The sequence below is a fragment of the Mytilus edulis genome, chromosome 6 (genome assembly GCF_963676685.1).
Source record: "Mytilus edulis chromosome 6, xbMytEdul2.2, whole genome shotgun sequence".
Lineage (NCBI taxonomy): Eukaryota > Metazoa > Mollusca > Bivalvia > Mytilida > Mytilidae > Mytilus > Mytilus edulis.
The window spans coordinates 58,585,914-58,609,189 of NC_092349.1; the positions used below are offsets into that span (position 1 = coordinate 58,585,914).

A 23,276-nucleotide genomic window follows, 5' to 3' on the forward strand; every position below is an offset into this window, starting at 1 on the left:
TGTTAGTAGATTTTTAATAGTCCTGGTTACAATTATTGACCCTGGGACGTTTTTGGTGATGGTTGGCTGTTAAACGTCAAGTGGCAAATTGAATGCATTTTCAGGACAAGAACATATGACAAAAATAGCAACTAAGTCAGAGTTAAGACAGTTGTTATCTATTCGTTTCATGTGTTTGAACTTTTTGATTTTGCTTTGTGATTAGGGACTTTTCCTTGGAGTTCACTATTTTTGTAATTGGATTTTTTTTCAGTATAAAAGACATAGCAGAAATAATCCTTACTGTACAATTACTTGTCTGACTATAGACCCTATGATATATGACTTTGTGATAAACGAATGAAGATAATTGATATCTACATATTTCACATTTTGTCGTTTGGATAAAAAGCCTTGTATTGCACATGCAAGATAAACGATAACAGATCATTAATAGCCCCAGTGTCATTTACAGACTCTAAAACGTTTTCATGAGAGTAGCTGTTTTCTGTCCAGTGCCAAATTGGTTGCATATTCAGATCAAAAACATAGTACTACAAAATGAACAAAATTACATCAACCCAGTTTCATAAATAAAATAAACACACTCTCCGATTTTGGCATATCATTCTGACGTTGGTCCGACCTGTTTTGTTTTTACCCTTTGTGCGTGTGCTTTGAGGAGAAGCAGAAATAACAATTCATATCTTTGCTTCAACCCGACAATGAATAGACCAGAGACGAGCATTTTACCACAAGAACATCAAAATTGTTAGGGCGGTTAAGAGATTGAAATATTGTGAACTTTGCACAATATGTTTTTTTTTCTCTCTAGATGTCATTTTTTATCAATTTGGTTGTTAGTTTGTTGTTTGTCTCTTTTTAAACATAAGCTATCGCTTATAAATTTATAAATTCAGAGAGAAATGCAAATATCATTTTTTTTAAATTTTAAACGAGTTGCCTTTTGTTAGCTATTATTCGTGTGTTTCTTTGTCAATTGTGTTCTCTTATTTATTAATATTGTAGTCCTTTTAATGTTGTGTTGTCATTTTAATGTTATATTTCACATGGCCATAAAAGAGGGAGGTTTGGCATGCCACAAATCCAGGTTCAACCCACTTTTTTTTCCTTTAAAAATGTCTTGTACCAAGTCAGGAATATGGCCACTGTTATATTATAGTTCGTTTCTGTGTGTGTTACATTTCAACGTTGTGTTTCCGTTTTGTCGTTTGTTTTCTCTTATTTTTGAGTGTGAATTCACATTACTATAAGACGTGTCACGGTACTTATCTATCCCAAATTCATGTATTTGGTTTTGATGTTAAATTTGTTATTCTCATAGGATTTTGTCTGATGCTTAGTCCGTTTCTCTCTGTGCATGTGTTTGTGTGGGTGTGTGTGTGTGTGTGTGTGTGTGTGTGTGTGTGTGTGTGTGTGTGTGTGTGTGTGTGTGTGTTACATTTTAATGCACTCTTCTGCTGTGGAGAGCCTATCCCCAAAGGACAGACATCTGGTATAGATTATCTTAGCTGTATTTGGCAAAACTTTTAGGAATTTTGGTCCTCAGTGCTCGTCAACTTCCATGTACAAATGAAACACTCATATCTGAATACATGGCATGACCATACCAAGTAATGCCATAGTGGAAAACAAACTGATCTTTTTTATATGATCACTCTAATTGTTGATTATTTTTGTATTGTTTGTTTTTGGCTTTCATTCGGGGAAGGGGATGGAGGTCGTCAAACCGTGTTTGGTGCAACATTGATATATACTTTGTTTGGGGGCCAGCTGAGGGACGCCTCCGGGTGCGGGAATTTCTCGCTACATTGAAGACCTGTTGGTGACCCTCTGCTGTTGTTTTTTATTTGGTCGGGTTGTTGTCTCTTTGACACATTCCCCATTTCCATTCTCAATTTTATTTCTATTTTATTTTTCAAAGAAAAGAAAAATCTGCTTGAAAAGTTTTATTACATCAAGTACTGCGATGGCATACATCCCAATGGCAGACATCCTCTCTACGGACAAACTCTCTGAAAAACACAATACTTTAAATCAACAGACACATAAAAAATAACTGATAACAGAATTAAATATTGAGATCACATGATATATATTTGTATTGGTTAGAAATAGAAAATATTTGTCAACAAGTGATTTTGAGAACTACTGCCCACTAAAAATATACGTCCAGAAAGTTGATAAACATGAATCTGAAAACGCACTACACAGTACAACTGACTTATATAAACCCTGAAACCAAATTTCAGAAATCCTTGTATTGTCGTTCCTGAGAATAGTGAGATGAAAATTTTCAATTTGGCTACCAGGTGTATAATATTACAAGTGTTCGGTAAACAGGAAAGTGTTCAGGGGTGAATCTTAATACCAATCACACGATATAGCTGACTTATATATAAACCCTGAATCCAAATTGTAAAAATACTGGTATTGTAGTTCCTGAAAAAGATATTCATTGGTCGGATGAACTGACGGATGGATGGATGGTCCGGCGAACAGACAGATGTATACTCCACTTTTTTTCAAACGGGGGTAATTACATGTATATGAAGATAAACTAGTATTATCTGCAAACCTTGTCTGCTGATTCTCTGATCGAATAAAACTGTTCATTTCGTTTGCATTTAAATTGTCAAGAAATTTAAATGGTTCACGTCAACGAAATGAGAAATCAAGTATGTATCATAACAAAAGATGCAAGTAGAACAGCCACACTTGCTTCCATATGAGATAATAAATAACCTAGAATATAATTTTGATTTGATTGTTTCAAATATCATTAAATTAAAATACAAGATATCACAAAAATCAAACAAAAATCTAAGAGACTACAATAATTTTATATGGTTGATGATGAAGAAAAATTATTGAACTATATACAAAAACTATATTATGACTATGCATCATTTCAAATTCTTTAAATGTATAACATAAACTAGTATCCTCGGAAACAAATTATGAACTTATAAGAAAACGGAAACATAAGATAAAAGAACACAAAAAGATCAAATTAAAAACCAATTGTTCAGAGAAAAATTGAAGGTCTTTCCACCAGCAGAGATCTATTTTAAAATATCAAAAATCAGTCTAAAATGTCAGTTCTTATGGCTTTATGGTGTATGAATATGAATTTAAAGCAAAGTTCAAAATCTAGAACGTCCTATTAACCAATAACCTTGACCTCAACTTAAAGGTCACTATCCAAGGACCTCAAATCAAAAGACGTGAAGTCTATAATATGTATGTAGAGTTTTATCACTATACGCATAACTATAAATATAAGATTGGCCAAAACTTTCATTTATTTTTTACGCACCCTTTCAACCAAAATTTATAAGTGACGACTTGTCGCAACTTACAATTAATTAAAAATAATTTGTTGATATGTTTTTGAAGATAAATGAAAATAGGCCAAAACCAAAATTTATAATATGATTTTGACCTTTTACCTTAACCTTAATTAATTGTTTTGGACCAAGGACTTAAATCAAAAGACCGTAAGTCTCTATAACTTATGGTTTACCACTTAGAAATGCATTTAACTACTATCACATGCATAAGGGGAAATAACTCTCATATGGAATGTTCATATCGCTTCGGTTAAAATAGGACAAATCATGCTAAGGATATAACGAGCAATTTTATAAAATACATTTGTCACTTTTATCTGCGGTTACGAAGGAGATATACTCAAATGGAAAACAGTGTTCGAGGCGATTACTCTAATAAAGAAAATTTCTCGTTTTAACAAGGTGAAATTTAAAAGCGCATACCATACGATACCATATGAGAAATATCTAAGCGACATAATTGGGAATCAAATATTTATCGCAAAAACAAAATTAGACGGAAGAAAAAAAACAATCTGAAGAAAAACAATAGGTCTTTCCACAGAAAAGTGGAAAGAAGTAATAAATATAGACATATGGTATTTTTTTTTAGCTAGATCTATCATTATATCGATTTTAAACTGAAAAACATAGCATTATTACTTTATAAATATACATTAAAATCATATCAATGTAATTGGAATTCTGTGAAACTAGTGAAGCCTGTGAATTCTATGAAACCAGTGAAGCCTGACGTTCTTTATTTTATAGATGAGATAATGTTTGAATAGTTGGCATATTTTGTTCTTTTATGTTTGTCTTCTTCTATACGTTATTGTAAGGTAAAAAGTGAAATCTAACAGTTTTATTGCCTCAAATTTTTCTCAAAGGTGACAAGAAAATTGACGGTCAATTGTCAGTTTCAGAAAGTCAAACCTGACGATTTGTCAGTTATTATATAATTGAAAGATTGATATTAATCAAAATGTTAATTTTTCTAAAAAATGTTACAAAAATATTTATTAAATTTACAATTGTTCTTCTATTGCGTATTGGGTCGAGTGTCTAATTAGTTACTATTGTAATCACTACCCAGTCAGCACTGATGCTGTGACTTTGAATCCCGCTCGTGGGGGGTGCACCCGATCTCAAGGATTGTCAATTGTCCTATCGAAGGTCGGTTGTATTCTCCGAACACTCCTGCTTCCTTCACAATAAAAACTAGCTACCACGAAATAGCCCAAAAGTGATTCTTAAAAGTGGTGTTTATATAGTACTATGAACGTGTCTGACTTGAAATCAGCAATTTGCATTTTTTTAAGAGCAGCACAGCGTTTGATTTTAAATTAGAACATTTTTCATTAATATTTTGAAGGAAATTAATTCCATTTAGCCAACACAAGACTAGAATGATATTCTTAAAATTGGTACGCAATCCACGATTATTGACCACGTCGGGCAATGGTGATATTTTCGCACACAGGTGTTACTAATGAACAACACTCGACATTGACTGTACTACATGTTATCTACAGAGTTTACAATACAAATGAGGTTAAGATATTTGTTCAAATGTAGAAAAACAAATTTAAGATATGAGTCTTTTATTGCAAACAGTTCTATCTTATGTAATAATGCTGTATTTTATGATATTTTTCACCAATTTATATATTGAGATATTCTTTTCTTTGTTAGTGTATTTTTAACAAGGTACTTCCATGTGCTGAAGTATTGGCTAGCAAATACAACGGCATATGGGAAGTACCATGTCTTAAAATAACATGACATCTGAAGACCTCGGTTAGACTTTTCAAATGATACCTGATTATAATAAACATTCCGAGGTCAAGATGGATACAAAGAACATGCGTTAGAATTGAAATAATTATACCATGCTTACAAGTGGCATGAGCCAAACATACCGGCTTCGAGGTTAACATTTTCCCCTTGAACGAACTGCTACAGAACTTTGCTCTTAACCAGGGTTTTTGGCAAGTAATCCTTGTACGAATGCGAGTATGATTACTTTATTTCTAAAAAAAGACATACTACCGAATGCAAGGCGATAGTAACCTGTTTGTGAACTTTACTGAAGTTTTTATGATTCATGATGATGTTGTAGTTATTTCGAATTATATTTCCAATTAAAGGCTAAACGAAGGAGTATGCTTACTCGTTGATACTCGCATATGTAATCAAAAAGTAGAGTAGATGGTTGAGTCAACCAAATCCATGTGCTTGATACCGTGTCAATAGCTATTGCCACATGGACTGCATCAGGAAAATGAGCAAAAGATCCTGAAATAATTAACCAAATATTTATTTCGTATTTCAAAAATAACTTAAAAAAGGACAATTCGAATGTAATAGACAATCTTGCTAAATCCTCCTTTCCAAGAAAAAACCCAGCTTCATTGATACGCTGCCTCGTCTTTTGGAAAAGATGTCTGCTATTAGATTCATATTCTCATAAATAAATTTTTCCTTACTCTTAGGTTGAAGAATATCTCTGTACCTAATAGTAACCGATATCTTTTCACGTGACATTCCGATGCTTTCTCCTATAACCTATCTTCCGAATTTAAAAAAGAATAATTGTATTAATTTTTTACATGGAAATAACGTCACGTCATTGGTTGAATTTCAATTTTTAGGACGTTTATAATTAATCAAGACTCTTTTGTGTACACTTTTGAAAATATTACCAAGAATGTATTAGAATCTGAAACGGAAAATGAAAGGATAATATATGGTTTGTGATGTTTAACTTCGAATATTTTTTTTTCAATTTTTATTTGGAAACATATTCTGAAATGTTATGTCATTGAAAAGTACCCATCTTATTAAAAATAATGACTTTTTGTCTTTGGTATATTATTTTATTTATTTTTAAATGAACTAATGGTTGTATTACGACGTAGTGTATTCTAAAGCGACACATCGATAGATTGGACTACTAGTATATGGACATCAGTGTAAATGCTGCAATTGTTTGCAATAGTCCTAAAAATTGTCTTCTTCGATACCATTTTTAGAGTTAAATCATATTCAGATTGTATAAAAAAAAAAAACATGCGAAATATACAAAAGCGATCGAATTTTAAACCCAATAGTCGAAAACAAACTATATTGCTTGCTGTTCGGTGTGCGCAAAGGCTCCGTGTTGAAGACCGTACTTTGACCTATAACAATTTATCTTTTAAGTTTTGACTTCGATCGAGAATTGTATCATTGGCACTTATACCACATCTTCTTATTTTTATTGACAACGCCATGAAAAAAAAATCAACTAAAAGAAACCAGCTGTAAACGAAACACAACATATACAAAATAGCCATTAAATCAGGTACTCTGGAAGTGTATCCGAACATTTTGCTAAAATAGTGGCCACCGTCGGGTAGTAAATGTAATTTGTTCAGTCCAATTCGGAAGGTCACATTAAAAAATAATGTTTTAATCTTTTATCGTTTAATGTTAAAGTGGTGATCCTTAGTCTATTAATTTTGTTCTACCTTTTTTATACACATCTGTTGTTAGTTCCACGTAATGACCTATATATGACGCTTTTGTTTTTGTTGTTGTTTGTTTACTGTCTCATCGACGTATGGTGTATATGTAAAGCAAAATTTTGTCCTGTGAAATATTGTCCCACAAGACAATATTTCATAATTATGTATCATGAAAATATTTCACAGGTGAATACTATGGAATTGTGTCTTATTAAAAGGAGGTTATATTTTGGGTGAATTGAGACAATATTTCACAGATGATTACTGAAATTATGTCCTGTGAAAAGGAAGTTATGTTTTGGTCATATTTTGTAATTATTGAGACAATATTTCACAGTCAGATTGTCATGGAATGTTGTCTCATGAAGGGGGGTTAATCAAGATTTATTCATGTTTGCTATTAAATATTTCCATGTACTTCCAAAACTATATTGAAAAAATATTCGTCAATCTAGTATTTACAAAATACTAATAGTTCAGAAAATTTTTAATGTATATGCAGACTTCTTATACGTTCAGGTATTTCACATCCAATTTTTTATGGAAATATTCTTTATAAAGCACAAAAGTGTCAGTATTCACCTCAAAAACTAACAAAACCTTTGAATAGACTTATTAAGAAGGGATATAGTTACGATACTGTTGTCAGGTCATTAAAGATTGCATATTTTGGCGTTAATATTGATTCACTTATAGGGTCTTTGCATCGGAACTAAACACATTTATTCAAAAACCAGTTGTTGGCATGACACGGGTTATGTTCTTCTCATATATGTTATGATGGTATGATACTAAAACCCTAACGGGAAGGATTGTGCCTGATGTTCATATGGTGAAATCATAATCTTTCAGTCAGTTTATTTGAAGTCTGGAGCTGGCATGTCAGTTAACTGTTAGTAGTCTGTTGTTATTTATGTATTATTGTCATTTTGTTTATTTTCTTTGGTTACATCTTCTGACATCAGACTCGGACTTCTCTTGGACTGAATTTTAATGTGCGTATTGTTATGCGTTTACTTTTCTACATTGGCTAGAGGTATAGGGGGAGGATTGAGATCTCACAAACATGTTTAACCCCGCCGCATTTTTGCGCCTGTCCCAAGTCAGGAGCCTCTGGCCTTTGTTAGTCTTGTATTATTTTAATTTTAGTTTCTTGTGTACAATTTGGAAATTAGTATGGCGTTCATTATCACTGAACTATTATAATTTTGTTTAGGGGCCAGCTGAAGGACGCCTCCGGGTGCGAGAATTTCTCGCTACATTGAAGACCTGTTGGTGACCTTCTGCTGTTGTTTTTTTTTCTATGGTCGGGTTGTTGTCTCTTTGGCACATTCCCCATTTCCATTCTCAATTTTATTATAAAATAAGTGATTTTCCGTGCATTACTTATATAATTAATTTTGTAATGTATTTATGCAAATTAGAAACTCACTACTAGTAATAATATAAATTCCTTACAAGACAAAACCATTCCAGTTATGAATCTAATATTATGTATGCTGCATGCTGGTGTACTATTTCATATTGTGGAATTTGATTGAAAAATATTTTCAAAGCCAGTATTTTATAATGAAGTATTGTCATGAACAGAATTTCAAAGTGAAACATTGTCCAAAAGGAGGTGACAAAATTTCGTGGACAAGGACACTATTTTATAATGAAATATTGTCCAAGACGAAATTTCATGATTATGAAATAATGTCAGTAGACAATATTTTATATGAAATTATGACCAACAGATAATATTACATAGGGGACAATATTTTATGTTGCATATACACTTTGATGAATTATCCTAAAGCAGTCAATTTTACCTGATCCAAATGGTAGAGAATTTAATGAAAATGGACCATTTTCTATGATAAATGTAAACTTTCCATCCTTGTCCCTATCATTTGCACCAGTCCAGAATGCAAAAGAATCATTAGCTGTAGAAAGAAATCAATGTAAAATTGAAAATCAGTACAATAAAAATAAAGTATGAACATAAATACCAACTCCGATGATTTTTTTTAAAAACAATCTTAAAACTTGATAAACTTAATACTTAGCGAAATTGATGGGAAATAGCTCTCTTAATCCTGCTGGAATTTTTCAAAGAAACAAGATATATTAATACTGTTGAAGGGAACAAAAAACATTAGTTACCTCGATGTAAACTGTTATGACGCGTTACCATATGGGTAAAGATTTTTGTCTGTATAAAAGTTAGTTTTGTAAATATAGAAAATAAACATATCAAATGCGATGCTTTTTCATCATTGACGAAGTTACATTTATGTTTCTAAAATCGCCTTCGTAGCTCACGAGTATAACCTGTTTTTGACACCCGGACGAAAATACAAATATTGTTTAAACTTCATATTCAATGTAAAATACGTACCGATTCTATATAATCAAATATAATTTTTTTCTTGAGTGAGAATTTATTAGAGCCAGAAAGTGGATTTTTTTTTTATTTGCTGCTCTTTCCTTATTAATTTATATCTTAAATACTTGGAAGCAAGTCATTTCGTAACTTGACCATTTCATACCTTTGCAATTTCCTACCCAAAATTATCATTTTGTACCCATGTTCATAATCATTCCGTACCTCATTGATAAATACATGTAGACTTTCGCTTATTATATATATTTTTAAATCAATGACATTGTGTCCATACATCGGTAATGGAAAAAAAATATATAACTGAAATATAAATAAAAATGTAGAATACATGTATGAAGTAAATCTTTTGAGATCATTTTTATTTCAAATAAAATATATTTAACACAGATGAAATACTTCTTAGCATTATAAAATTTCTAAAAAGCTATAATTGGTTGAAATAGACAATACATAGAAACTTAATCCTGCTGGAATTTTTCAAAGAAACAAGATATATTAATACTGTTGAAGGGAACAAAAAACATTAGTTACCTCGATGTAAACTGTTATGACGCGTTACCATATGGGTAAAGATTTTTGTCTGTATAAAAGTTAGTTTTGTAAATATAGAAAATAAACATATCAAATGCGATGCTTTTTCATCATTGACGAAGTTACATTTATGTTTCTAAAATCGCCTTCGTAGCTCACGAGTATAACCTGTTTTTGACACCCGGACGAAAATACAAATATTGTTTAAACTTCATATTCAATGTAAAATACGTACCGATTCTATATAATCAAATATAAGTTTTTTCTTGAGTGAGAATTTATTAGAGCCAGAAAGTGGATTTTTTTTTATTTGCTGCTCTTTCCTTATTAATTTATATCTTAAATACTTGGAAGCAAGTCATTTCGTAACTTGACCATTTCATACTTTTGCAATTTCCTACCCAAAATTATCATTTTGTACCCATGTTCAAAATCATTCCGTACCTCATTGATAAATACATGTAGACTTTCGCTTATTATATATATTTTTAAATCAATGACATTGTGTCCATACATCGGTAATGGAAAAAAAATATATAACTGAAATATAAATAAAAATGTAGAATACATGTATGAAGTAAATCTTTTGAGATCATTTTTATTTCAAATAAAATATATTTATAAACACAGATGAAATACTTCTTAGCATTATAAAATTTCTAGAAAGCTATAATTGGTTGAAATAGACAATACATAGAAACTTGGATATTTTGTATTGTACTTTGTTTTAATTGAAGGGAAACCCTTCATCCTTAACCAACTTTTCAACTCACATTTTTGAATATGAGGTTAATTAACAAAGGGTCTATTTTCTGAACAATTTTTACAGTTGTATACAGCTGCTTTATCGTCAAATGCAATGTCATGAAATGCAGTTAATTCAGATAAATCAAAGACGAAAGCAATGAATTAAAATGTTTGAATAATAATTTGCTCCTTATATGACTATTGTCATACATATACACAGGCGCGGATCCAGAGGGGGGGGGGGGGTTCCGGGGGTTGGAACCCCCCCTTTTTTGACGATCAATGCATTTGAATGGGGACGTGTAATTGGAACCCCCCCCCCCCCCCCCTTTGTCCTGGGTTGGGAACCCCCCCTTTTTAAAATGGCTGGATCCGCCCCTGTATACATGTAAATCTTCCGTCTTTTACGAAATGGCACACATATAAATCTGAACTGTGGCAGGAAATGTTAAATATATTTATATTCCATTGCGCACGAAATAACAAACATAGGTCTCTTTCATGAAACACGAAATGGTATGCATATAAATATTTAATGAACTAAAAAATGTTATTTGTATAAATCTTCTAAATGGTACAAAGTTATTTACATATAAATATTCCTTGAGATATGAACTGGTCATCGGACGAAATAATCATGGTACGTAATGGTTTCTGTGAGGGTACGAAATCGGGGAATGAAATGGCTATAATTTTATGACTTACACAGATACACATACAAATATATATTTAACAAATTTTAATTAAAGAAGTTATCTCATCTTTTGCAAGTTTTTAATTAAGTCAACTTCATTATTAATTTATGTGTCATTTGGTCTCTTTTGAATAATTGTCTCATTGGCAATCATACCACATATTCTATTTTATATTAATATTTGCTTCATTGATAAGAAGAACCTAAAATGAGACAATTGAAATTAATTTGGATTCATAATTATTCGTTGAATCCCAATTTTCGTTGATAACGTGTGTAAAGGGGAACCACGGAATTAAAAGTTCAACAAATGACATATTTCCTATATGCTGGAATGCATAATCCAGCAAAACCACGAAATTAAATATTCACGAAAATGTAAGTTTTCCTAAATTCAAAAAAATCGATACCCACGAAAGGTATTGAACTACAGTGAACATTTGATTAGTCAAATATGCATCTTTAGCTGAATTTGCTGTTCTGTAAAGGTTACGACATTATAAAAACTTCCCTAATCTTCGATAAGGTCAAAATCACGAATCAAAATCGTTATCACTACATGTAAAATTTCTTATCACAGATTAAATTTGTCATCACAAATTGTGGGACTAGTTATAACAGTTTTTCGTATATCTTTAAAACGGATTATACTGGTTTTCATATTTTTCAAATACGTGATAACGGATTATAACGGATTTAGCTAGTTCACAAGAATTGTATTGATTTGTTGATTTTTTGTCATTCGTAATTACTTAAGGTAGATTCATGGTATACCGCCATCTTGTATTGAACAATCACAGTAAAAAATCGGTCTAGTTATTTGCCTAAATCTGCAAATTTGAAGACAGATTTGCAATTTAATGGTTAGACTGTTTAATAATATAAAGAAAACTTGGCAATTTATTGTATAATCCAAAATATTTAAACAAATATAATTTTTCTTGCTTTTAGAATCATTTTTTTCAAACGAGCCATTTAAGGGAAGATAACTCTTTTAGTAAAAAATTTATACTGGACAGATAGGGAATTTTTTTCTTTTTACTTGTAGCAAGAAAACAAGTTCGGTGACACCATTTTTTTTTTTAATTTCATAAAACATATTACAAAACCTATCTTTTCACAATTTTTTTCAAAATTCTATCTCATAGATTTTTTTTTATGCACACAAATGTGTTTCCCATGAACAATCAAACCAAATTTAGGCAATTTTCAACGACTCATAGCTTGAAAAATAGCACGGTGACCCCTCCTTTTTATTATATATTTGAAAAGAGCATATTAAAATCTTCATTCTGGCTAAGTATAAGAAAATTCTGTCTCAAAAAATATTTACTTATGATCTATCTTAAATACAATTAATGTTATAATCTCAACTTACCAATTGTATTTCGAACATCATTTGTTTCTTGTGCAGTGTTCGGTCTCCACAGATAAGCACCACGTGTACTGGCACAACTCGACTGAAATTTTAATAAGATGACATTCATTTGTTCATAGTACCGTGGATTCATTAAAATTTATTGAATACCATGTTTCGTTGATTTCGTGGGTATAGATGAACCACGAAATTGCATATTCAACCAGTGACACATTTCTTTATATGCTTCATGATAACTTAAGGTTTATGACACCTTCTGTAGCCATTTTTGATCGAATTTTTCAAACTTCAATTGTATCAAAACTACAGATATAATGAAAAATAGAGATAGGCCATTTTGTACATATACCATGTGGAAACTTGATGCAAGCATTATTTTTTACTGTTTCATTGAATAGAAACAGATTACTTTGTGGCCAATAAATCAAGATTTTTATAGAAAATCCACAGCCTTTAATACAGAGATTTTTGTTATAAAATTTGAAACATAGATTACTCTCTTGCTTTTCTATGATGTGCAAGTGTTTATTTTTTTTCAAAAGTTCTAATCAACCAATAAATTCCAAAATAACTCGTGCTGAGTCACTAAAGTCGAGCGCACCCTAAAAGAAGGTGTACTTGATTTGATCCATATTTGTATTTGTTTGAACCAATAACTGCATAAATAAACTTGTTTTAAAGAAATCAATGCTAGCACTGCATGCAATAATCCTATATCTATCAGTCATAAAATTACCAAATATGAGAGTACAAGGATAAAGGCTGTGGATTTTCTATAAAAATTTCCATATGTTTAGCATTGACTCAACATAAGGGTACATAATACGAACTTAAGTATCCACCAACATGCAAGTCTTCCTCACCCCACAAAAATTGGTAACCACGAAAATAAACGAATATACAAAATGTAGTCCTGGTATCTATGATGAGTTTATATACAATGTGTTTTAGCAGAAAAATGTCATTATAGTGTCAATACTAGTCATCGTTTTATGCCCACCTAATATTGTTAAAAGTTTTAACATATACTTTATATATGTTATTTAGATTGTTTTGTTTTGGTAAGTAGACTGATTTATTTTTGGTAAACACACTGTTTTATCTACATATGTCTCTCATATTGTGACAGCAGAAGATTGTTATCATGTTACCAAATTTTAACTCCAGGTTTCTAATTTTCGACAAGTTTCCACTGTTGTATGTTATCCTGGTACTCAGGCAATAACGAGCAGCCAAAAGAAGCAAACTCAAATATGTAATTGGTGCAATGTTGGGGGAGAGTTTACTGTTTTCCGCGAATAAAGTCGTGTATAGAAAGCATTTGACAGAAAACATTCCCTCAAAATTGTGCAGATTGATAGTTTTGCTCTTGTTTGATCGAGTACCAGGATGTTCTACCACAGAGAAGGTAACCTGTAGAAAAAATAAAAATTCTGGAGTCAAAATATAATAAGATATAGTATGAGTGCCAATGAGACAACACTCAATCCTAGTCAACAACATTTTTTTTAAATGTAAACCATTATTATAGGTTAAAATACGATCTTCAACGCAGAGCCTTGGCTAACATCGAACAACAAGCTATAAAGGGCCCACATATTATAAGTGTACAACCATCTAAAGCCTCGGTCACAACAGATCTTACGATATTTTGTCGTGGAAGATCTATAAAACAGTTTTCGTGGCACTGTCCTCCAAAATGTCAAAAATATATTTCGTGTGCTCACATCAGCTACGACATGTCCACGATGGGAACACGACAGAGGAAAACAGTCTAATTATACCGTCGTAGATAAGTCGCAAGTTGATCGTGAGACAGTCGTACGACAATCGTGAGTTGTTTGGGGCTATTTTTCAGGTTTTAATATCATAGGATGCGTGTTACTATCGTGTCACGGTCGTTCCACTGTCGTGCCACTGTCGTACGACTGTTGTGCCACTGTTTTGAAACACGCACCGGCTCTATCCGCATGAATCCAACGAAATCACCGGCAGATTTCCGCTCCAACTCTTTCATCAGTGTATACTATACTGCCCAAACATCATGCGCCGTTCTATCCATGGCCTATTCCACCAACGTCGGGCGTTTCGCTTGACCCTATACCGTTAAAAACGGGTTCGGATCAACGCTAATAGGACCATATTTTGCTCTTGTTGAAGTCCGGCATGGCGTCTATTCAGCAGGGCCAAACGTTATCGTTCTTGTGGAATAGCCATCATCTTTATAAATAATAAACGGCAGACGGTTTATTTTTCCCAGCATTCATGCTCGGCGAATTGTATTCTTCTAAATAAAAAAAAATGTCTTGCACGACGAACGTACAACTGTTGTGCGATAAACACTCAATAATGTGCAAGCATCGTACGAAATTTGGTATTCGTGAGAAAATCGTGCGACTGTATCACGAGTGTCTTGCGACAGTCGTAGGATTGTCGTACGACAGTCGTACAACAGTCGTACTATTGTTTTTTTTTTTTTTTATTAAAATGGGTTTATGTTGGTTCCCACGACAATGTGTTTATCGCACGGCAGTCGCTCGACTGTAATAAGACACTATCACCACAGCCACCAGACAGTGACACGACAAAATATCATAGAGCAAAAAAGGTGCATGTCCAATTTTCGTCCCTAGACACACGACAGCACCACGATGCTAAAAGAAATCGTGCGACTGTCGTACGTTGGTCACAAATGACCCACGATTTGACCAATTTGCATGTCGTGGCGCTGCTTATATGTGTCGTGGGTTCGTTGTGACCAGGGCTTAAACGGGAAATCCAACGATCAAATCTATATCATGTATATAAAAAACGAAAAACGAGAAACATTCATGAACCACATTAACAAAAGACAACTACTGAACATTAGATTCCGGACTTAGGACAGGTGCAAACACACAGGTTAAAGCCGGTAATATGAAAATGGTATATTTGCAGTCAGAATTACGCCAAAGACCATTCAACGCTTTTTTATACTATTATTTCACTAAGATATAAAATTGGGTTTGAACAATGAAAGTTGTCATTTTTCGTATAATAAATCGGGTAACCTTTCAATACGCGAATGATGTAATGATGACGTAGTAAATTACTTAAGTCAGGGATTAAGAATTCTGGCATATCACTTGATAAATACATCAAAATTACCTTTATCTATTTTATTTTGTGTCTACAGATAACAAGAGGGACGAAAGATACGAAAGGGAAGGTCAAACTCACATAACATACTCACCTGGGCTGCATCCCAATGTGTTAGATAATTACCATAAAAATAACAATCAGCACTACTTGCTTGGTTTGATAACAGCTTGTACCCGTGTGGGCAACTTTCCGGAACACAAGGCGCTTTTAAAACAAAAAAAAACCAATTACAATTCTATCGACAATCGCAATTCAAACATATTTAAAAGTAGATAAAGCGATTGCGTAATTACAATAACGTTATAAAAGAAGCACTATGTTCAATTTTTGCAGAACATCATCAAACCGGTTTTGTAGACATTTGGTACCGTTGCAAAATTAAACGGTACCAAATGTCTACACCAGCTGCGTATTTCGACAATCAATGTCTCGTCAGTGTTGCTCAAGGCCAAAATATTTGAAAACCGAACGCATATAGAAATACAGAAGATACATGTATTTCTTTGTTTAAGAAGATTTGAAATGATTGCCAATAAAACAACGCTCCACCACAGACAAAGTTGTGCATTTAATGCGTAGACATTTTTATTTTTACACATCAGTTTATAAACAGAAACCCCAAAAATGAGAGATATAAATGAATAAAATGAATATAAGAACAACTGTTAAAACAGAAAGGAAAGAAAGACGGAAGGGCAACACTTACGTTGCAAGTAAATATTAGATGTATGAGTAAAAGTGTAAGTTTTTAAAAGGTACACTTATTGCAGTGGAATACTCTTTCGTCGTTATAATTATTTGTAAAGGAACAGAATACCTTAATTTTGATGTTCTGTTTAATTTTGTATATTGCAAGCGAAACACATAGCGAATATAAGGGAAGAAATACAGTTGCTTAAATTTGACCTTTATGTTGATTTATAGATTGGTGATAACGATATTTTTAAACTTGATTTAAAAAAAGGATACAAATGGATTTTTTTTTATTTTGATTTTGGAGAGGTTATTACTTCTTTCATTTTTACAAAATATAATAGAAACCATTCTTCTTGGTGGTGTACAAAAAATTGTTTCTTGCAAAGTTCGAAACGATGTTTTATGCTTTTTTTCCATAAAGATATTAAATATAAAAATTGAAATTAAAAGATAATAACAATAAGTGTACACATTATATAAGTAAATAATCAAATTAAAGAGAGAAATGCAAGTACTATGTAATAAACTAAAAGAATTTTAAAGGGCATTTGTCATCTAAGCTAACAAAAAATCACAAAAATACTGAATTGCGAGGAAAATTCTACAGAGAAAGTCAAATGGCCAAATCAAAAGCCTAAACACATCAAACGAAATGATAACAACTGTCGTACACCTGACTCAGTATAGACAATAACGTTTGTATATATTTTTTAATACAAAACATTCCAATATTATTTTTTGAATAATCTACTGTGATACTGTTAAAGTGAGTGCCCACTTTCAATTCGATTTGATAAAAAGTGACAAAAATATTGCATGATTCATTTGTCTACATACATTTGCAACATGGTCGTTCATTGCAGCATTTTCCGTTATATGTCCATTCAGGCCCGAACGTCTCATTACATGTCACCCCTTTCTGTCCACAGGTACCATTGGAGGCGAGGCATATTCGAGAAAGAACTGAATAGTACATTACTCCGATAAAATATAGCATGATTTACTTTGATATATATACATTAACATTAACATTAATATATTTTCAATAATTAAGGAGCTTGACTCATCTGCATTAAGTACAAGTAGGGACTCCCCTTTAAGCACCGACTCTTGGTGCTTCCTGCAGATAAGTCATATTAAATATCCTTTATTAAATAAACTTTGTTATTTGCAGTATACCTCATAGTCAAATGTGGGAGTGCTTAATTGCTTTGTTTTTTATTGGGTTCTTTTTGTATTTTTTTGTATTTTTATATATTGACATTTCTCCGCACAAACTACTAATGCCTCATGTTTGTCTTCTCAAAGTGAAGATACACTTACCGGGTGCACTTGAGTCATTTTCAACATAGTATTCATTGAATAATAATACATTGCTACTATTTCGTTGAGTGTATTTTCTGTGTTATATTATTTTATTTTATTATTTTTATAACACTTGTTACATATCTTTACTGTGTGTGTATTGCATATGTTATTGTTTATAATAATATTGTCTGTATCATATGCCCTCCTGGGGCCCTAATTTGGTAAATAAAATATTCTATTCTATTCTATTCTACATTAACATTACCTAATAGAAATATAGATATTAAGTCATTGTTTATTTCTCAAATGGATTTGCTTAACCATATTGAATATAGGACACAAAGAAGGATGAAAAAAATTATATACATTGTTGTTTCGGTATGATTTCTCATGAATAAAATTTACTAAATTTGATCGAGATGATCGTAACTCTGCTTCGAAGATTTAAAATTAGTTTGTCTTAAATGCAGATTTTTTTATTGTTCTTATGTCAACCTATGAAAGTAGTGTTGAACAGTTTTGTACAGCTATATCGTTGTAAACTAAAAGTGTGTATCCCCTAATTACTATAAAAAAACAAATTGTACATAACTTTAATAACATGATTGAATATCTGTAACATACAAAGGTTCTAGCTCTGTCAGTCTCATTTGGCTCTCGAATGCAGAACGTTTGATCAGAGTGAAAGGATCGTACCTTTTATATTATCAGAGAGTTAAGCAGCTTTATCTGTAATTTATACTACAGCTTTTTAAACATAAGGGATACTTACTGCCGCCATTTGTCACGTCAATTGTGCAAAAGATGAAAACAATCAAACAACAACACTTCATCATAATTCTGAAATAAAAACTCGTCTATATCAATCCTATATTCCGAGTAATTTAGAGATAAACTCATTATCGCTACAGGATTGAAATTTTATATATGCGCCAGACGCGACTGAGTCTACACATGTGGAATCATTTTGAAAGAACCGTAAACCAGAAGTAAGCGCATTGAGTCTGTATGCATTAAGGTGGCTCGGGGGTACAAAAATTTCAGCAAAAAATTAAACCTTAAAGTTTATTTTTTCATTACAAATTTTATTTATTACACTATTAGTTATTACTTTATGATATGGTACAAAAATCAACCCAAACAATCGATTCGGTTTGGCCCCAGATGACTTTTAAAACGTTTATATCATTGAAAAAGCTCCAAATTATCTCCCTTTGGTGCAAAAATGCCATTTTTTGGCATTAAATTTGAAATATCTTTTTTAACTCATCGGTGACCTATATTTTTTATTATTGTTTTCAAATAAGCTGTACATAAACTAAATAATTGTAAAATTTAAGCGATTTCTGTACTTAGGTTATTTTTTTATTTCGATATTACCTCTATTTCTCCTATTAGTTCAACAGAAAAAAAGGACATTAACAAAAATGTATGCTTCTTTCTGAGGCAGATTGTGAGCGTAAATGAACGGTGACCCCATTTTTTTTATTTCATTTTTCTTTTAAGTATATGATAAAGTTCATTTATAAAAAAATATAGCGAAATCCTATATTAGAAAAAAAAAATTGATTTATACCCAGGAGCCCCCTTAAATGTTATATTTTGATCGCTAATTTCAAGTTCCAAAAACATGTAACAGTTTTTAAACCAAAGTCCCAACTGACCAATAAAAGGTTTGGAAGATGTATGAAAGTACTTTCAGGTTGTAAGCATTGAAGTGTTAATAGTTTTGCAAAACTTATCAAGACCACAGTAGTTCACTGTTCATGTGATAAAATCGGAAGTAGGTAATCGGACTATCAAAAAGAAAAAGGGTGTATAGCTTATTTAAGGGTGATAACTCCTTAAATCGGTGGTTCGTTTGTAAAAGTCAAGTTTCATCAATATATTTTAAGCATTAACCTGAAACAGATGGGACCTTTGTAACATAGAAGCTTAGAATATATATTTCTGAAATGGTTGAAACAAACGCACTGATAATTTTAAGAGTTATTTTCCTTAACTTATGTCTACCTTTATGGCTTTGATATCAAAATATCTTAATAACGAGCATTACTTTTCAACACTAGTACTGTAATTCACTTTTTATGTGTTAAAATCAGAAATGGGTAATCGGACTGTAAAAAAAATAATTGGAATTATTTGTGTGAGGGATTTGTATAATAGATTTTTTGGTTTTAAATTTTGTTTTTTGTGATTTTCTTTTTTGAATGTCATTGTTGTTTATAAGTATTACAGTCCTATTTATCAAAACCTTGTTTGAAATTAATCATTTTATATTCAGTCAAGTTTAAGGGTGAGAAAACATTAGAAAATTTACAAATTTGGTATGAATTATAATTAGATAAATCTTAATTACTTTTTTCTTATAAATCAAATGTAATATCAAGAAAAGTATGTGTTGTGCAATATCAACAAATAATATTTCAAATAAGTTGTTCTGTAACGGAAATAAAACAGAATCCGAAAAGAGCTTAATGGACTAACTCATTCAGAATAGATGTTTGTTACTAGGCTGTAAACGATAATGCCATATGTCGTAGTCTTATGTAGTTGATTTCAACTTTCAGTACACTTAAATATGACTTTTCATTGCCAGAAAAAATTATATGTTTAGTCTGTACGGTGTCTGTCTGTCATGTCAACCTCTTTTTAATTTTGAAATTACTGTTTGAGGGTTGTTCTACAATGCTTTCCGCCTATTAAGGTGGTACCAAACACTTTCACTAAAATTAATTTGGCTCGTTTAATTTTCATAAAACTTTGTCAAAATATTTACTTTGACCCTTAAACAAAAACATAAAAAAAAATTGAAAATTGTGAACCAACTGTTTTGTCAGAAAAGTTACACTAGTTATAAAGCAGTTTGACAAACATCAATTTTGATCATTGAGAAGCTTAATATTTCTTTTACAACACAACATTATTAAAACGTTTAGCTGACTTTACAGAGTTATCTCCCTGTAGTGTTAGGTACCACCTTAATAGGTTTTTTTTGTGTATCCTTGTATAAAAGTGACACCTAACATTATCTATGTGTGTGCCTAACTCAAGTCAATAACCTGTAATTAGTAACACATGTTGTTTGTCTGTTTTGATATTGACTGAATAAGCAAATATTGTTAAACGTTTTACTGTCTTCAACTGTTAATCAAATCTTTTTATTTCTTTATTGATATTGTATTTTAATCAGCAAATAATAAAATCAAAAAAATTCTGAAATCAGAGGAAAATCAATGGAAAGGCTCTAATCAAATGACAAATTCAAAAGCTCAAGCACATCAGACAACAGGAGAACAACTTTCATATTCGTGACTTAGAAGAGGCATTTTGTATTTAAGGAAATGATGGATTAAGCCTGGTTTTATAACTAGCTAAACCTTTCAATTGTATCACAGTCGCATCTTATCAAATCACTTTGACAACGATGTTCGAACAAAATAAACAGACACAACAGGCAAAAATGAAAATAGGATACAATAAAGGGCTGCGCTTTAGCGCATGATACGCCCGTTGCTCTTTAAACTAGTCTTTTATGCTTTAAATGAATTTATATGATCAACTAGAAATATATATACAAATCAAAAGGGATGTTACATTAATATATTCACCAAAGTTTCATAAAATCCCCCTTTTTTAAGTATAAAAATTCATTACTTAAGAAAACGTAAAATCTAAAATTTATAAAAATGGAAAGGGAGCTTATGTCAATAGATATAAACAATTTATCAAAGTTGCATAAAATTTTGTGAAAGTGTTAGTTATTGTCCCAAAATTGGAAAATCCCCCCTTTTTTAAGCATAAAATTCATAACACGGAAATGTAATATCTGAAATTTATAAAAATTGAAAGGGAGCTTACATCAATAGATATAAACAATTCACCAAAGTTTCATGGACATTGATGAAAGCCTTTTTGAGTTATTGTCCGAAGTGTTGAAAATCCCCCTTTTTTTACGAATAAAGCCCCATAAATCCAAAACTTAAAATCTGAAATTTATAAAAATTGAAAGGGAGCTTACATCGATAGATATAAACAATTCACCAAAGTTTCATGGACATTGGTGAAAGCCTTTTTGAGTTATTGTCCGAAGTGTTGAAAATCCCCCCTTTTTAATGAATAAAGCCCCACAAATCCCAAACTTAAAATCTGAAATTAAAAAAAAACGAAAGTGAGCTTACGTCAATAGATAAAAACAATTCACTTAAGTTTCATGGAAATTGGTGAAAGTGTTTTTGAGTTATTGTCCGAAGTGTGGACGACGGACGGACGGACGGACAGACGGACGGACAGACGGACAGACGGTATACCATAATACGTCCCGTCTAAAAGACGACGGGCGTATAAAAATAAACATTGTGTTATAATTATAATCACCACAAAACAAACAATTATGTAACAAAAAAAAACATTGTCAGGTTAAAACATAACATAGAAATGAAACGACTTAGCAACACTTGGTAAATTGTTAAAGGGTGTATAACGTATTTCAAAGAGATAACTCCCTAAATCGGTGGTACATTTGTAAAACTCAAGTTTCATCAATATATCTCAAGTATTTACTTGAAACAGATTGGATCTATGTTACCTTTAAGCTTAGAATATATTCATGAAAATGGTTGACACAAATGTAAAGATAACTGAGCTGTTTCCCTTAACTTATGTCTACTTCCTCGAGTAAAGTACACAATGAACTAATATTTTTGTCTTTAAATTAAATTTTACTTGCACACTGACGTTTTTTTGTGAGTGTCATTATCTCTCAGCAAACAAGATGGCGGCTGTAAAATTTACGAAGGGATGATTTTAACTTTACCATTTGAAACACTAAAGCTATAATCAAGCAAGATAAGCCAAAATTTATGATTGAATAATTTGTTGCAACCTTTTTAATTGTATTGAATAAATTTAAACAGCTAAAATATTGTTTTTACGAAAATAAATTAAGACTTACCAATATGTGTAATAGCAGAGCCTGAGATAGCAGGATGATTTTTGAAATATAGTGGCTACTTTTATACTGAGTTAAATAAAACTACAAAGTGAATGATCTGCATGGTGAATAATATCAATTAGTGACACATGTTGTTTGTCTGTCTTGATAATGACTGAATAAGCAAATATTGTTAAACGTGTTACTGTCTACAACTGTTTATAATCAAATCTTTTATTTCTTTATTGATATTGTATTTTAATCAGCAAATAATAAAATCAAAAAAATTCTGAAATCAGAGGAAAATCAATGGAAAGGCTCTAATCAAATGACAAATTCAAAAGCTCAAGCACATCAGACAACAGGAGAACAACTCTCATATTCGTGACTTAGAAGAGGCATTTTGTATTTAAGGAAATGATGGATTAAGCCTGGTTTTATAACTAGCTAAACCTTTCAATTGTATCACAGTCGCATCTTATCAAATCACTTTGACAACGATGTTCGAACAAAAAAAACAGACACAACAGGCAAAAATGAAAATAGGATACAATAAAGGGCTGCGCTTTAGCGCATGATACGCCCGTTGCTCTTTAAACTAGTCTTTTATGCTTTAAA

General features: G+C 31.6%; 1 protein-coding gene across 1 annotated transcript; it reads right to left on the reverse strand.

Annotated features, from left to right (window-relative positions):
* Window positions 1-1,934: 1,934 nt before the first annotated feature.
* LOC139527969 (uncharacterized) lies at window positions 1,935-22,816 on the reverse strand. Its single transcript, XM_071323712.1, has 8 exons — window positions 22,680-22,816; window positions 18,498-18,565; window positions 17,255-17,380; window positions 15,813-15,925; window positions 12,581-12,662; window positions 8,656-8,769; window positions 5,506-5,630; window positions 1,935-2,015 (listed from the first exon to the last, which is right to left on the reverse strand). Exons 2-8 carry the CDS (start codon window positions 18,559-18,561, stop codon window positions 2,001-2,003), a joined length of 639 nt encoding a protein of 212 aa, XP_071179813.1. The 5' UTR covers window positions 18,562-18,565; window positions 22,680-22,816; the 3' UTR covers window positions 1,935-2,000.
* Window positions 22,817-23,276: the final 460 nt, after the last annotated feature.